The sequence below is a fragment of the Balearica regulorum genome, chromosome 15 (assembly GCF_011004875.1).
Source record: "Balearica regulorum gibbericeps isolate bBalReg1 chromosome 15, bBalReg1.pri, whole genome shotgun sequence".
Lineage (NCBI taxonomy): Eukaryota > Metazoa > Chordata > Aves > Gruiformes > Gruidae > Balearica > Balearica regulorum.
The window spans coordinates 8,679,550-8,692,310 of NC_046198.1; the positions used below are offsets into that span (position 1 = coordinate 8,679,550).

Here is a 12,761-nt window from a genome sequence, read left to right on the forward strand (position 1 = left end):
AGGCGAGGGCTGACAGGCAGAGGAAGAGCCGTGCCCCGTGTCTTGCCGGCCTCTTCCCGGCTCTTGCCCAGGCTGGGGGCTTTGCCGGTGCTGCGCAGGGAGCAGCCCCGTGGGACGCCAGGCAGGCGAGCCGTGACCCTGCCGGGCTGTGCCACCAGTGCGCTGCATCGCAGCCAGCGTCCAACGGGCAGGGAGGAGCAGAGAAGGGGGCTGCAGGCTCACCCCTGCTAATCCTGCTAATGAGGCCACCGGCGCAGGAAGGCAGCTGGAGCCCTGCGGAGGAGGGGGCTGCGGTGGGAGCAGGGAGTGATGCTTGCAGGGCTAGGAAGCAGCTGCCTCCTGTGCCCCCCACATGGAGCGGGGTGGCAGGACATGGGGCTGGGCAGTGCCGCTTGGTCCCTGGGGATGGCTCTGCTGTGGCCATGGAAATGGCACGTGAGCTGAGGGGCCGGATGGGATCAGGAACGGAAGGGCACGCCCTGGGAATGTGCAGCCACAGCAGCCTGGGTCCCTCCTCATCCTCACCCCCTAGCAGGGCCCTGGCACTGGGGTGGTGGCAGCAGGCATCCCCTGGTACCTGCCAGCATGTCAGCTCTGCCAGCCCACGTGTGTGCACGTGTGTGCATGCACGGGTGCATGCAAGCGTGCAGATATGCAGCTGAGTGAGCATGTGCATGCAAGTGTGTCTGTGAGTGTGAGCGTGCGCGCACGGCAGCAGGAGCATGCGGGCACGCCAACCAGCGGTGGGGTGGGTGTGTGGCACTGCCTGCACGGGACAGGGGCTGGAGGGTGCGATGTGGGCAAGGCGAGGGGATGCATCACCCCACGGACCACCTCGTACGACGGCTACCAGAGCCTGCAGGTCGCTCGGCAGCTGTGCGTCGTGGCAGGGCTGCGGTGGCAGTTGAGAGCTGCAGGCAGGGCCCCTGTGCACGTGGCTACTGGCCAGCTTGGAGGGTGCAGGAGCAGTCCTGCAGCAGAGGAGCAACCTCCAGCCTCCAGCGCTGCTCCTGGAAAGGAACATTTCCCGGGAACACGCAGGGCAGACCCAGGCTGCAGCCTGCACGTTCTCTGCTCTGTTGCCGGCTTGCTGTGCCAGCTCAGCCAGCCCCGGCACCGTGCCTCAGTTTCCCCATCTCTGCTGTGCTTGCTGCTTCCCGGGCTGGTGGGTGCTGTGGGTGAGCACCATGCTGGTGTTCCCACGCTTGCTCAGGGAACGGTGTCCTGCACGGCCCGTGGCCTTTGTGGCTGTGCCAGGGGAAGCCCCCGAGGCAGCCCGGGGGAGGGCTGCGATTTGCACCATCTTGAGCAGATTTGAGCGGGGCGCTGGAGCGGAAAATGTTGACATTTCCCAGGCAGACGTTGGGGATCGGCCTCCTGCGTGAGCTGTCTGCTCGCATCGCCGCTCCCTGCCGGGGGATCGCAGGCGGCAGCTCCATGGGGAACATGGTGGCTCAAGCGTGCTCCCCAGCAGGGACGCGTCCCCCCCTTCAGTTGGGGGTCCTGGTGATGGGGGGCAGACAGGATCGCTGCCCCACCACCTGCCTCTTGGGCACCAGGCGGCCGTGGGGGCCAGCAGGTCCTGCTGGGCTCCACAGTCCATTCCCGTAGTGCAGTGACACCGGGGTGGCCCTGGGGATGGGACAGGGATACTGAGCGTGACCGGGGCCCGGCGCAGCGGGGTGACAGGCGTGAGCGCAGCCACGCAGAGGATGCCGCTGCCGGGAGCAGCAAGTAGGTCAGCTCCCAGCCTCCTTCCCAGCAGTGAGCCTCCTGGTTTGGCCGGTCCCTGGCGCTGCGAAAGCAGAGCGGGATGTGGCACTGTGGGGCTGGGGGCTTTCCCGGCCCCACAGCCAGGCCCAGCACTGGACGGGGGCACCGCTGCCATCTGGCACCCTGGGCCCCCCCCCACTGGTGCCTGTGGTTGTGCTGCCGGGGCCAGGCTGGGGGAAGTGGGTCAGTGGGGAGGGTGGCTTCTTGGCACCCCCCCAACCCCAGCAGGACCCCCCTGTGCCTGCCCTTCCCCGGGTTGTGCTCTGCCCATCGCCTTCAACCCCGTGGGCTTGCAGCGTCCTCAGGGAGCGTTTCATCTGCATCCCTCTCGCTCCAGCATCCCCAGATCGGACCCGCCAGCCCCCGCTCCCAGCTCGGTGACATCCCCAGCCCTGCGTCCCACCATCTGTGTTGGAGGGGTCTGTCCTGTGGCTGCAGCACCCCAGGGGCAGCTAAATAAAGTGATGAGCTGGAGAATACCCACATCTGCCATGGCACATCCCACCGTCTGGCCCTTGTTGCACACCAGGACATGGTCGGCTCCTGGCTCGGCCACGGCTGGTCCCTGTGGCATCTCTTTTGCTGGGTACCCATGGAAGGATGTAGAGGTGGAGTTGCCTGGGCAGCTCGGGGACATGTGCACGTGGGGGGCTGTGGGAGGCAGAGCAGGCACCCTGGGGTGCTGCAGTGGCTGTGGGCTTGGGGCCATGCTGCTGGGCAGGGGCTGGTGGGGCTGCAGAGGGGACAGGGACACGGGACCCCTGACACCACGGTCGGTCCTCAGGTTCTCGGCTCTGCACCATGCGGCACTCAACGGCAACACAGAGCTCATCTCGCTGCTGCTGGAGGCGCAGGCTGCGGTGGACATCAAGGACAACAAAGGTGAGTCCTGGGGTCCTGGCCACAGCTCCCCATCCCGTACCTCTCTGCAGGCTCTGGCCAGGTGCATCGGTGTGCCGAGGGGCTCATGGCGCGCCTGTCCTGCCCACCCACAGGCATGCGGCCCCTGCACTATGTGGCTTGGCAAGGCAAGAAGGAGCCCATGAAAATGGTGCTGAAAGCGGGTTCCTCCGTGAACATCCCATCGGACGAGGGCCAGATCCCCCTGCACCTGGCAGCACAGCACGGGCACTACGACGTGGTACGGTGGGGCCGGCAGCGGGGTGTGGCGGTGGCTGGGGGTCCGTGCCGCCCTCCTTGCCCCTGCCCTCGCTGAGCTGGGGGTCTCACTCCTCCGCAGTCGGAGATGCTCCTGCAGCACCAGTCCAACCCCTGCATCATGGACAATTCGGGGAAGACGCCTCTGGACCTTGCGTGTGAATTTGGCCGGGTCGGGGTAAGTTTTTGCAGCGCCGAGACCTCTGAGAGGAAAATTGGGAGGGGACAGGGACACGGTGAGGTCCCTGGGGTGCTGGAGCAGCCACAGGGAGCCACGGGGCAGCACCCAGGAGGGATGGCAGTGAGGGCCCATGGTGCCACCACTGTGGGGGATCTCTGGCTGCTTGAGGAGGGGCAGAGCAGGGAGGTGGGGGCCGGGGGCCACAGCCCCAGCAGGCGGCTGAGCCGCCCTTGCAGCCCTGCTCCGTCTGTGTTTGCTGAGCCAGGTGGTCCAACTGCTCCTGAACAGCAACATGTGTGCGGCGCTGCTGGAGCCCAAGCCGGGGGACACCACCGACCCCAACGGCACCAGCCCCCTGCACCTCGCCGCCAAGAATGGCCACATCGACATCATCCGGTGGGTGCCGTGGGCAGGGAGGGCAGCGCCGTACCCCCCCCCGGGCTCGCTGACCCCACCATCTGCCCGCAGGCTCCTGCTGCAGGCTGGCATCGACATCAACCGGCAAACCAAGGCGGGCACGGCGCTGCACGAGGCGGCCCTGTGCGGCAAGACGGATGTGGTGCGGCTGCTGCTGGATGTAAGGGCCCCCCCAGCATCCTAGGGAGGGGCTGTGGGAAAGGGGTGGCCCTGCAGCTGGGGGCTGCAGAACAGCACGTGCACCTCTCCTGGGAAATGGGGGTGAGGGTCACAGGCGAGGACACCCCAAGGCAGTGAGCTGTGCCCTCCAGCTGCTGGTCTCAGGGTGGCCCAGGGGGGTCCCTGGGGGTGGCGGGGCAGAGGGCAGCCTCCTCCCAAGCCCTCTCTGTGCCGTTGCAGAGTGGGATCAATGCCCACGTCAGGAACACGTACAACCAGACGGCCCTGGACATTGTCAACCAGTTCACCACCAGCCAGGCCAGCAAGGAGATCAAGCAGATGCTGCGGGGTAGGAGGTCTGGGGGGGGCACAGGGTGGCTGTGCCGGTGCTGGGGGGATGCTGGGCTGGGGGTGACGGCACCCACGGTGGGGCTGGGCGGCCGGCGACGCTCCCGCTCTGTCCCCGCAGACGCCTCCGCCGCTCTGCAGGTCCGGGCCGTCAAGGATTATTGCAACAACTACGACCTGACCAGCCTCAATGTGAAAGCTGGGGACATCATCACTGTGAGTGTGGCTGGGGGGGGCTGGGGGAGCCGGGGGGGGACACCCCACTGGTGACACCATCCCCTGACCCACACCTTGCCCACAGGTGCTGGAGCAGCATGCGGACGGGCGCTGGAAGGGCTGCATTCATGACAACCGGACCGGCAATGACCGCGTGGGCTACTTCCCCTCCAGCCTCGTCGAGGCCATAAGCAAGCGAACAGGCAAATAACCCCCCCCTGCCCACCCCCACAGGGCTGCTCCTAAACCCAAGCCCCGGGGAGCCCTGTTTCAGTCTGGCGGTGCCGGGGGTGTCGGGGGGTGCAGCTGGTGAAGCCAAGCCGGGGCGATATCCCCGTTATGCATGTGGGGTCCATGTCCCCGTCGTGTGCATGGGGACAGTGCCTTCGAGTGTGTGGGGTCGGTGTCCCCATTGCACACGTAGGGTTGCTGTTCTTGTCGTGCGTGTGGGGCCGATGCCCCCACTGAGTGTGCAGGGTCGCTGTCCCTGTCATGCCTGTGGGGTTGGTGCCCTCCTGGTGCACGTGGGGGTCGGTACCGGCAGCCCCAGGGTGCTCACGGGGCAGCCCCGGGGCCAGGCTGGCATTGGGCTGGGGCAGCCATTTGCGGTTCCAGGAGGTCGGTGCATGGGGAGAGCTGGGGGCATCACTGGTCTGAGGGGGGGTGGTGCAGCGGTGAGGCCATGGGACCTGGTGCTCAGGGGCTGAGCAGAGGGGCTGGGCGCTGGTGCCAGGGACCTGGCGCTGCCCCACAGGGACCCTCTCCCTGGCCAGGGGCTGTCTCAGGGATCAGACCCTGCTCCCCTGCCCTGCAGCTGCCTGTCCCTGTCCCCATCCCCATTCCTGTAGGCTCCCAACAGGGCGCGTGATGCCCTGGGATTGCCCGTGGCTGTGCCCGCTGCCGGGAGTAGCACGATGGGGCTGGTGCCTCTGCAGGCAGTGTTGAAAGCCCCCACATCAACCAGTGTGCTCCCCTCCAGCAGCCACGCGCTGCCCAGCTCTGTGCGATCTCGGGGGCGGCCACATCTCTGGGGTGCGGGCAGTGAATGGCGACGCTTGAACAAGATCCCAGGGGAACGGTGGCACAAGTGCCTGCTGGCTGCCGAGCACTGCCGCACCGGTTGCGGAGGTGCCATGTGCCGGACGGGCAGGTCCAGCGCTGCCCTCTGGGTGTGGGTCATGTGCTGATATCACAGGGATGAGGTCTGTGTCTCCTGGGATGCAGCCAGCTCCGCGGTGATGTTTGGCAGAGTGTGGGTCTCATAGCCATCCCATCAGCTGCAGCCCTGGGCCCCGTGCAGCGGGGCAGCAGTGTGGGGTGCAGGCAGCGGCTGCACCAGGCTTGGCCGGCCGGGCACAGGGGTGCTGGTGCTGCAGCCCCCAGCCCAGCCATGCCTGCAGTCCCCCTCCTCCCAGGATGCCTTTGCGGGGAGCAGGACCCCCGGCAGCCCGGCTGTGGCAGCCCCATGGTGCCGGGAGCCCCATGGCAATGCTGCTGCCTCAACCGCGGGGCTGCCCCGGCATCCACGCCCTGCCGGGGAGCCATGGTGGGTCTGCAGGATCTGCCCGTGGGCCGTACCCTGCTGTCAGGCTGGGCCCTGCGCTGAGCTCCTGCTGCTGCTCCTTGACTCGGCTCTGCATCGGTTGGGTCGGTTCTGGCTTCTTCACGTTCCTTTGGTTGCTTTTTTTTGTTTGCTGCTTTTTTTTTTCCTTTCTTTTTCTTTTTCTTTCTCTCTTTTTTTTTTTTTTTGGTGGCGCTGAGCGTGTCTCTATTATTTTGATTCTTTTCATTTTGTCTCTTGTTATGTTTTATTATCAGGTTCATGGGAGACTGTAACAATCCCCCAACAGTACCAAAAGATCCCGCTCCCGGCTTACGGGGCTGCTGTGCTAAACGGTGACGCCTCGTCCCATCCGTTCCATTCCCTGCCTCCACCTCCACCTCCACCACCACATTCCCATCAGACTCTTTTCAGTTCCTTTGGCTATCACAGGCTCTCCCCTAGCAGTGCCGACGAGCCGCGTTACGGACAAGGTAGTTCACCGCTCGCTTCGTGCTCTCGATGGATTTCTTTCTTTTCCTTTAAAGTGTGTATCTAGTCTTTTCTTTCTGCTTGGTCTCTCTCCCCTTGCCACGGTGCGTTTGCACGCGGGTGCGTGCAGGCACGTGCAAGCGCGTGCACGCGGGCGTGTGTGCGTGCATGCAGGCGTGTGCGTGCAGACGTGTGCATGTGTGTGCATGCAGGCGTGTGCATGCATGTGTGTGTGTGTGTGCATGCAGGCAGGCGCGTGGATACACACATGCATGCCGTCGGCTCCCTCCCCTGCACGCCCTCTCCAGCGCTGCCCTAGCGCTGCCGGCACATCCCACCTCCGCCATCCTGGTGTCCCCATCTGCGAGGCAGGGCTGGAGGCAGCGCTGTGCTGCCGGCTGTCCGTGCTCTGCCCACGGTCCCTGTTCTCCTGCCTACCCTGTCCGGGTGCGTGAGGACCCCCAAATACACTCTCCATGCTCTGTGCCTTGGGGCAGCGCTGGGCAGCGCGGTGCCCGGCCGGGAGCCGCGGGAGGCAAATTTGGGTGCGAGGACCCTCTGCCCGCTGCAGCCTCCCCTGCAGGGTGTTCGACACCCAGTGAGCTGCTCTAACCGGGTCGGGGCTGTGCTTGGAGTGGGAAGGGGCTGCGGTGCCGGGCAGGCTTTTCTGGGGGATGGTCTCAGGGCGGGCAGTGCCCCGGTGATGGACACTGCAGGTCCATGGATCAGGAGCACCCAGAGAGCAGATATTTGGCTGAGGGTTTTACAGGGTTGCAGCCCATGCCGTGCCCACAGGGGCTGTTGCCCGCTCTCTGGAGGCTGGGGGAGTCTTTGCATGCGCCCCGGCGGCGGGGGCACAGCAGGTTGTGTTGGGAGAGCACTGAGCCAGCCACACTTGCGGCTTGACATTGCTCATCTGCCAGTGATGGGGACAAGGGAGAAAAACTTTTCCCTGGGGCTTTCTCTCCTCACTGGGTTGCACAGAGCCTCGTGCCTGCCCGGGCAGCGTGGGCTCCTCTCAGTGCGACCGCAGCACGTGCGGCTCAGAGACGTCTCAGCCCAATTGCGGCGTGGCTGTTTGTTCCCCCTTGCGCTCCTTCGGTGAATTTATCACCTTGCACCATCTACCCCCTGCTATGGCCCGGCCGCTAATGGGGCGAGTGGCTTAACGACTGAAAACGGCCTGGGGAGCGGTGCGGTGGTGATGCCCCGTACCTGGTGGCTGGCGACGGGGCTAGGCTAAGCCGGGCTACTCTGCAGCTGGTGGCGGGGCTGTGGCAGCACCGGGCCTTGCAGGGCTGTTGTCCATCTCATCTGATGCTGTTTAAAACCTCAAGCTCAGCGCTGGGCATCCCCGGCCGGCGCTGGTGCAAGCTGGACCCAGTGGAGGCGAGCAGCAGGGTGAGCTGGTGGAGGAGTGGTGCTTAGGGGGTGACCCTCAAGCCATGCCCTGCTGGGATGGCCAGGTGCTCTCACCCACTGCTGTGTCACCCACATGTTGCCAGCTACCATCAGCACCCTGGGGAGCTCGAGGGGTTCAGCACCCAGTGCCTGGTCCCACACTGCTCCTGCGTCCTCCCCCAGATGGGTGCAGGCAGTGGGGGGGGCATGGCCAGCGCTGCCTCAGCCGGGGGACAGTGGGATGGGGACACTGATCCCCATTGTCTGAGTCTGCCCTGCTCCCTTTGCTCCCCCGCACTGGGTCATGTCCCCGTCCTGCTCCGTGCAGGGACAACGCGGTCTCCATCCCCTGCCCAGGCTGAGCCGGGGCACTGGGACATCCTGCCTGGCTGCTGGCAGGGGATGCCCTGCAGAACAGGGTCCTAGGGCTGGTCACTGTCACCCCATGCCAGCCACTTGGAGGGAGGACAGGCCCCCGGGACGGCGCTGGCATCCCTGAGCACGGCCATAGCCAAGGACCCCCCACCTTCGCTGTGGGGTTTTCCCTGCGTGCAGCAGCAATGGGCCCCGGGGCCGTGGGTCACACCGATGCGAGCCCGAGCATGCGGAGCCACACATGCCTGATGGCTGCTCTCTCTGCTCTGCCACCAAGGGTCCCGCGGGGCCGACATGAGCCCGTCCCACCTCTCGCCGTCGCAGGGTGGATCAGCCACACCAGCTCCTGCAGAGGAGATCTGGGTTCTGCGGAAACCCTTTGCAGGTATGGTGGGCACGTGCTGCTGGGAGCCTCCCTGACCTGGGGAGGCACCTACCAGGACACCGTGGTGGCTCTGGCGGGGTGTGCCCGCACTGCGGTGTCCCGTGGCCCGGCCATGGGGCTTGGTACCATGACGGCATGTCCTCTCTCTGCACAGGTGGCGACCGCAGCAGCCTGGGCAGCACAGGCAGCGTGGCCTCTGCCCGCAGCTCGGGGAGCGGGCAGAGCGCAGGCAGTGGCGCGCACGCCCTGCACGCTGGCTCTGAAGGCGTCAAGGTAAGGCGGGCCCCGAGGCGGCCGTGCCAGCCTGCGGCAGCGCTCTGGTCCCAGCACAGGCGCTTGCCCTGGGGCAATCGTTTGCTGCCTTGGCAGCTGCCCCCGGTCCCTGCTGGGACTGATGCTCAGCCAGGTGCTGTGAGGTCCTACCGGCACCCAGCGTGCCCCCGGCATGGCGTCCCATGGCTGGGCAGGGGCTGCGGGTGCGTGCAGGGCCCGGCCCAGGCTCCACGCTGTGTCTCTGCTGCCACTTGGAGGGTGCCTCCACACTGCGCACTGCATGCTGTGCTGCACGCTGCATGGCACGCTGCGTACTGCCACCGGCACGCTGCCCACTGCAGCTCTGCGCTGCATGCTGCCGTCTGCCTGCTGCTGCCAGCACGCAGCCCGCTGCACATGGCCTGCTGTGCGCTCCTGCCTGCATTGCACACTGCAGATTACACACTGCATACTGCTGCCGGCACGTTGCCCGCTGCACATTGCACGCTCCACACTGCTGCCTGCACATTACACACTGCACATTGCTGCCTGCACATTGCCCACTGCACACTGCTGCCCGCACCCCTGCGCTTTGTGCACTGCCCAGGGCAGCCTGGCGTGTCCCGTCCCCAGGCCGAGGCACCCGTGAGCCCACCTCCCCTGGCATCCTGCCTGCCTTATGCCAGAGCAGGCTGGGCACCGGGGTCTGCATGCCCCTGAGCCAAGCACTGCGTTGACGGCCATGGGGGATCTGTTTTGTGGGCAGGGGGGCTCCTGCAGCCTACTCTGGCACCCTGGGCCGGGCGTGCATCAGGCTGGATTCGGGGTGTTGCGATGCCGTGGGTTCCCGCTGCCTGCGAAGCACCATCTGTGCTGCTCCCGCTCTCCCCGCTGCAGCCCGAATCTGCTGCGCCCCTCCCTGCCCACCCTCGCCCGGGTTGGCGGCGGGGTGGCTGCTGCAGCACCCCGCAGCACCCGCAGCACCCTCAGCATCCACGGCACCCGCGGCACCCACAGCACGCGCCCCCCGCGCCCACCGGCCCCCGCCGCCCGCCTCACTCCTGCCTGCTCTCCCCCCTTCCCGGGGTGTTTTTCAGCTGCTGGCAACGGTCCTTTCCCAGAAGGCTTCTGCGCAAGAGACTGCCGTGGGCGATGGGCCGGCCAAGGCGCAGGACATCCCCGCAGGTGCGTGCTGCCGGCCGCCCGGCTGCCGGGAGCAGGAGGAGCCCTGGCCCTGCCGCGGGCGTGCCGTGGATCCAGGGATTTGTCTTTTTTTTTATTGCCACGGCACCCGTCACCAGAAGAAAAACGTGTGGGTAAAAAATGACTCTCTCGCCTTTCGGCTGCTGCCAGGCCTTCTCCTGCCTCGGTTAGTGGGGGCCCTGCGGGGGGCGGGGGGCGGCGCGGGCGGGCGGGGGGCGGCAGCGCTCCTCCCCGGCCCCTTCCCTTCCCTGGCCCCCCCCGTCAGCCCCGCCGGAGACCGAGCCGGGGTCCCCCCTGTCACCGTCAGCGCCGGCCGGGGGGCTGCGGGCGGGGGCTGCCCTGGCAGCGGGGGAGCATGGCCACACCGCGGGGGGTACCCGTGCCGCGGGGGAGGAACACGCTGGGGCGGGGGGCAGGGGGCAGGTGAAAGATGCACATTCGAGGAGGACGCACACGTGGGGGGTGAACGTGCTGGGGGATGCCCGGGCTGCAGAGATGCACGCGCAGGGGGGATAGAAACCTGGGAAATGGGAGGATGTGCACACAAAGGGGGGGATGCACACACATGGGGGGGTGCACACACACACACGGGGGGGTGCAAACACAGGGGGGATGTACATGTTTCGGTGAGGGGGGAGCACATGCTGGAGAGATGCATATGCAAGTGGGATGCAGACGTGAGAGAGATGCACATGGCAGAGGGATGCACATGTGAGGAGGATGCCCACGCAAGTGGGATGCAGATGCCAGAAGGATGCACACACAAGGAAGATGCACACACACGGGCGGGGGGAATGCACACACACAGACACACACAGACACACACACACGGAGTGGAGGATGCAGCTGCCAGTAGGGGGAAGGGGCTGTTCTTGCTGGTCCTGATTAGAAATATGAGGCAGAAATTTCTCAGCCCCCCTTGTCACCCCCAGGGCTGGCGAAGGCACCAGCTGGAGGGTGGGCGCAGCAGGGCTGTGGGGGGTGCCTGTGTGGGGGTGCCAGCCTGCCCTCCCCAGCTAGGCCCCTTGTTGGGGTCACAGCGGGTGGATGAGCTCTGTCCCAAGTTGGTGGCATGGCCGGAGGAGCAGGGATGTAGGGCTTTGGGCAGCAGGAACCTTCTGGCTGCTGCCCTAGAGGGTGGGAAGCCAGGGAAACCCACTCTACTGCTGCTGCAGCTGGTTCCCTCTGCTCGGGGCCACGCTGGGTGGAGGGCATTGTGGCACCCTGGCCCCTGGCTGGGCTGGGGGCTCGCCTGGCCCAGGCTGCTGTACTGGGGCAGGTGTCGCTCTCCCATCCCTGCCCTGGCCCTGCTGACCCGGGGGCTGTGGCTGTGTCATCCCACCCGGGACAGGGGCTTGGCTCCCCACCTCGCTTGGTCAGAGCCCGAGGGCCGTGCAGCCCCAGCCCCGCTGACCACTGCCTCTCCGGCAGGTTCATCGCGGTCACAGAGTGTGGCCAGCTCCCCGTACGCCCCCCAGACCCCTGCCGAGCCCCAGCTGAAGAAGATGGAGCCGCCGTCGGAGGGAAAGGTGAGCAGAGAGCGCTGGGGTGGCGTGGGGAGCCCCGTGGTGGAGTGTGGTGTTGGGGGACACGGGCACGGCCACCCCCCCCCCCCATAGCTGCAGGTGCCTTGGCAGCCCTGTGATGTGACCACCAAGGCTGGCATGGCTCTGGGTGCTGGCCATGATGGCAGTGCCTGTGGGGTGCTGTGCCGTGCCATGAGCCAGTGGCGTGAGTCATCCCTGCGGCTGCTGCCCCCCCCAACTCCACAGTACCAGCCCCCACGCAGCCCCTCTGCGGTGCTGGCTCCCAGCCAGGGCCTCCCCCCAGCACGCGGTCAGGTGTGGGGACAGCCCCAGGGGACACGGGCAGGGGCGGTGGGTCCCTGTCCCCAGGGCTGCCCCGAGCTGCGCCATCCCTCTCGCCCCAGAGCTCAGAGGCCGTGTACCAGTGGCTCTGCAAGTTCCAGCTGCAGCTCTACGCACCCAACTTCATCAACGCTGGCTACGACATCACCACCATTAGCCGGATGACGCCGGAGGTGAGGCTGTGGGATGCCGGGGCTGGCCGGTGCTGCGGGGGGGGAGCACGGCCAGTGCGGGGCGGCGCTGACCCCCCTCTCTGCCCCAGGACCTCACGGCTATTGGCGTCACCAAGCCGGGGCACAGGAAGAAGATCGCCTCGGAGATCAACAACCTCAATATCCCCGAATGGCTGCCAGAGTACAAGCCGGTAAGGGCTGCGTGAGCCGGGGCCGCCAAAGCCACATCCAGGGTGGGAATTAGTCCCCTCTGTCCTGTCCCCTCCAGGGAGGGGGTGGCACAGGGGGCTGAGAGTGGGAGCTGGCTCACTGCTGCCAGATGATGCCTGCATCCCACGGTCCCGAAGCTGTGCACGTCCCTTCCTGACAGCTTGGGGAACCGTCAGGCTGGTGCCAACTGTCACCGCATGGACGTGACACCACGTGTCCCCCTGACACCCCTCCTGCCCCGTCGGCTGGGCACAGCAAGGGGCTTCCCATGGGAACGGGGCTGGGCATGGCTCTGGGTGCTTGTGGAACACCGGGACAGCGTGGGGATGGGGAAGCCCCCTGGGGCCGTCCGCCAACGGGATGGGGAGACCCCATGCGTGCTGCGCTGCCGGGGTCAGACCTTGTTGCCAGCCAGCGCTGAGCCATGCCCCACGCCTCCCCTAGGCCAACCTGGCGCTGTGGCTCTCCATGATCGGCCTGTCCCAGTACTACAAGGTGCTGGTGGAGAACGGCTATGAGAACATCGACTTCATCACTGACATCACCTGGGAGGACCTGCAGGAGATCGGCATCACCAAGCTGGGTAAGGTCCCGTGCCGCAGCGCCGGCT

General features: G+C 66.5%; 1 protein-coding gene across 2 annotated transcripts in view; it reads left to right on the plus strand.

Annotated features, from left to right (window-relative positions):
- CASKIN1 (CASK interacting protein 1) overlaps window positions 1-12,761 on the plus strand; it is a 33,576-nt gene that overhangs the window by 15,613 nt on the left and 5,202 nt on the right. Inside the window, exons 3-18 of one of the 2 annotated variants that reach the window (XM_075767678.1) lie at window positions 2,558-2,655; window positions 2,769-2,914; window positions 3,014-3,109; window positions 3,378-3,508; window positions 3,581-3,689; window positions 3,929-4,037; window positions 4,158-4,252; window positions 4,338-4,455; window positions 6,071-6,286; window positions 8,338-8,445; window positions 8,600-8,718; window positions 9,795-9,882; window positions 11,332-11,429; window positions 11,831-11,941; window positions 12,031-12,132; window positions 12,596-12,734. In XM_075767678.1, coding sequence (XP_075623793.1) covers window positions 2,558-2,655; window positions 2,769-2,914; window positions 3,014-3,109; window positions 3,378-3,508; window positions 3,581-3,689; window positions 3,929-4,037; window positions 4,158-4,252; window positions 4,338-4,455; window positions 6,071-6,286; window positions 8,338-8,445; window positions 8,600-8,718; window positions 9,795-9,882; window positions 11,332-11,429; window positions 11,831-11,941; window positions 12,031-12,132; window positions 12,596-12,734 — 1,883 coding nt within the window. The remainder of the gene's footprint in view (window positions 1-2,557; window positions 2,656-2,768; window positions 2,915-3,013; window positions 3,110-3,377; window positions 3,509-3,580; window positions 3,690-3,928; window positions 4,038-4,157; window positions 4,253-4,337; window positions 4,456-6,070; window positions 6,287-8,337; window positions 8,446-8,599; window positions 8,719-9,794; window positions 9,883-11,331; window positions 11,430-11,830; window positions 11,942-12,030; window positions 12,133-12,595; window positions 12,735-12,761) is intronic. The other variant, XM_075767677.1, reaches the window with a different exon arrangement.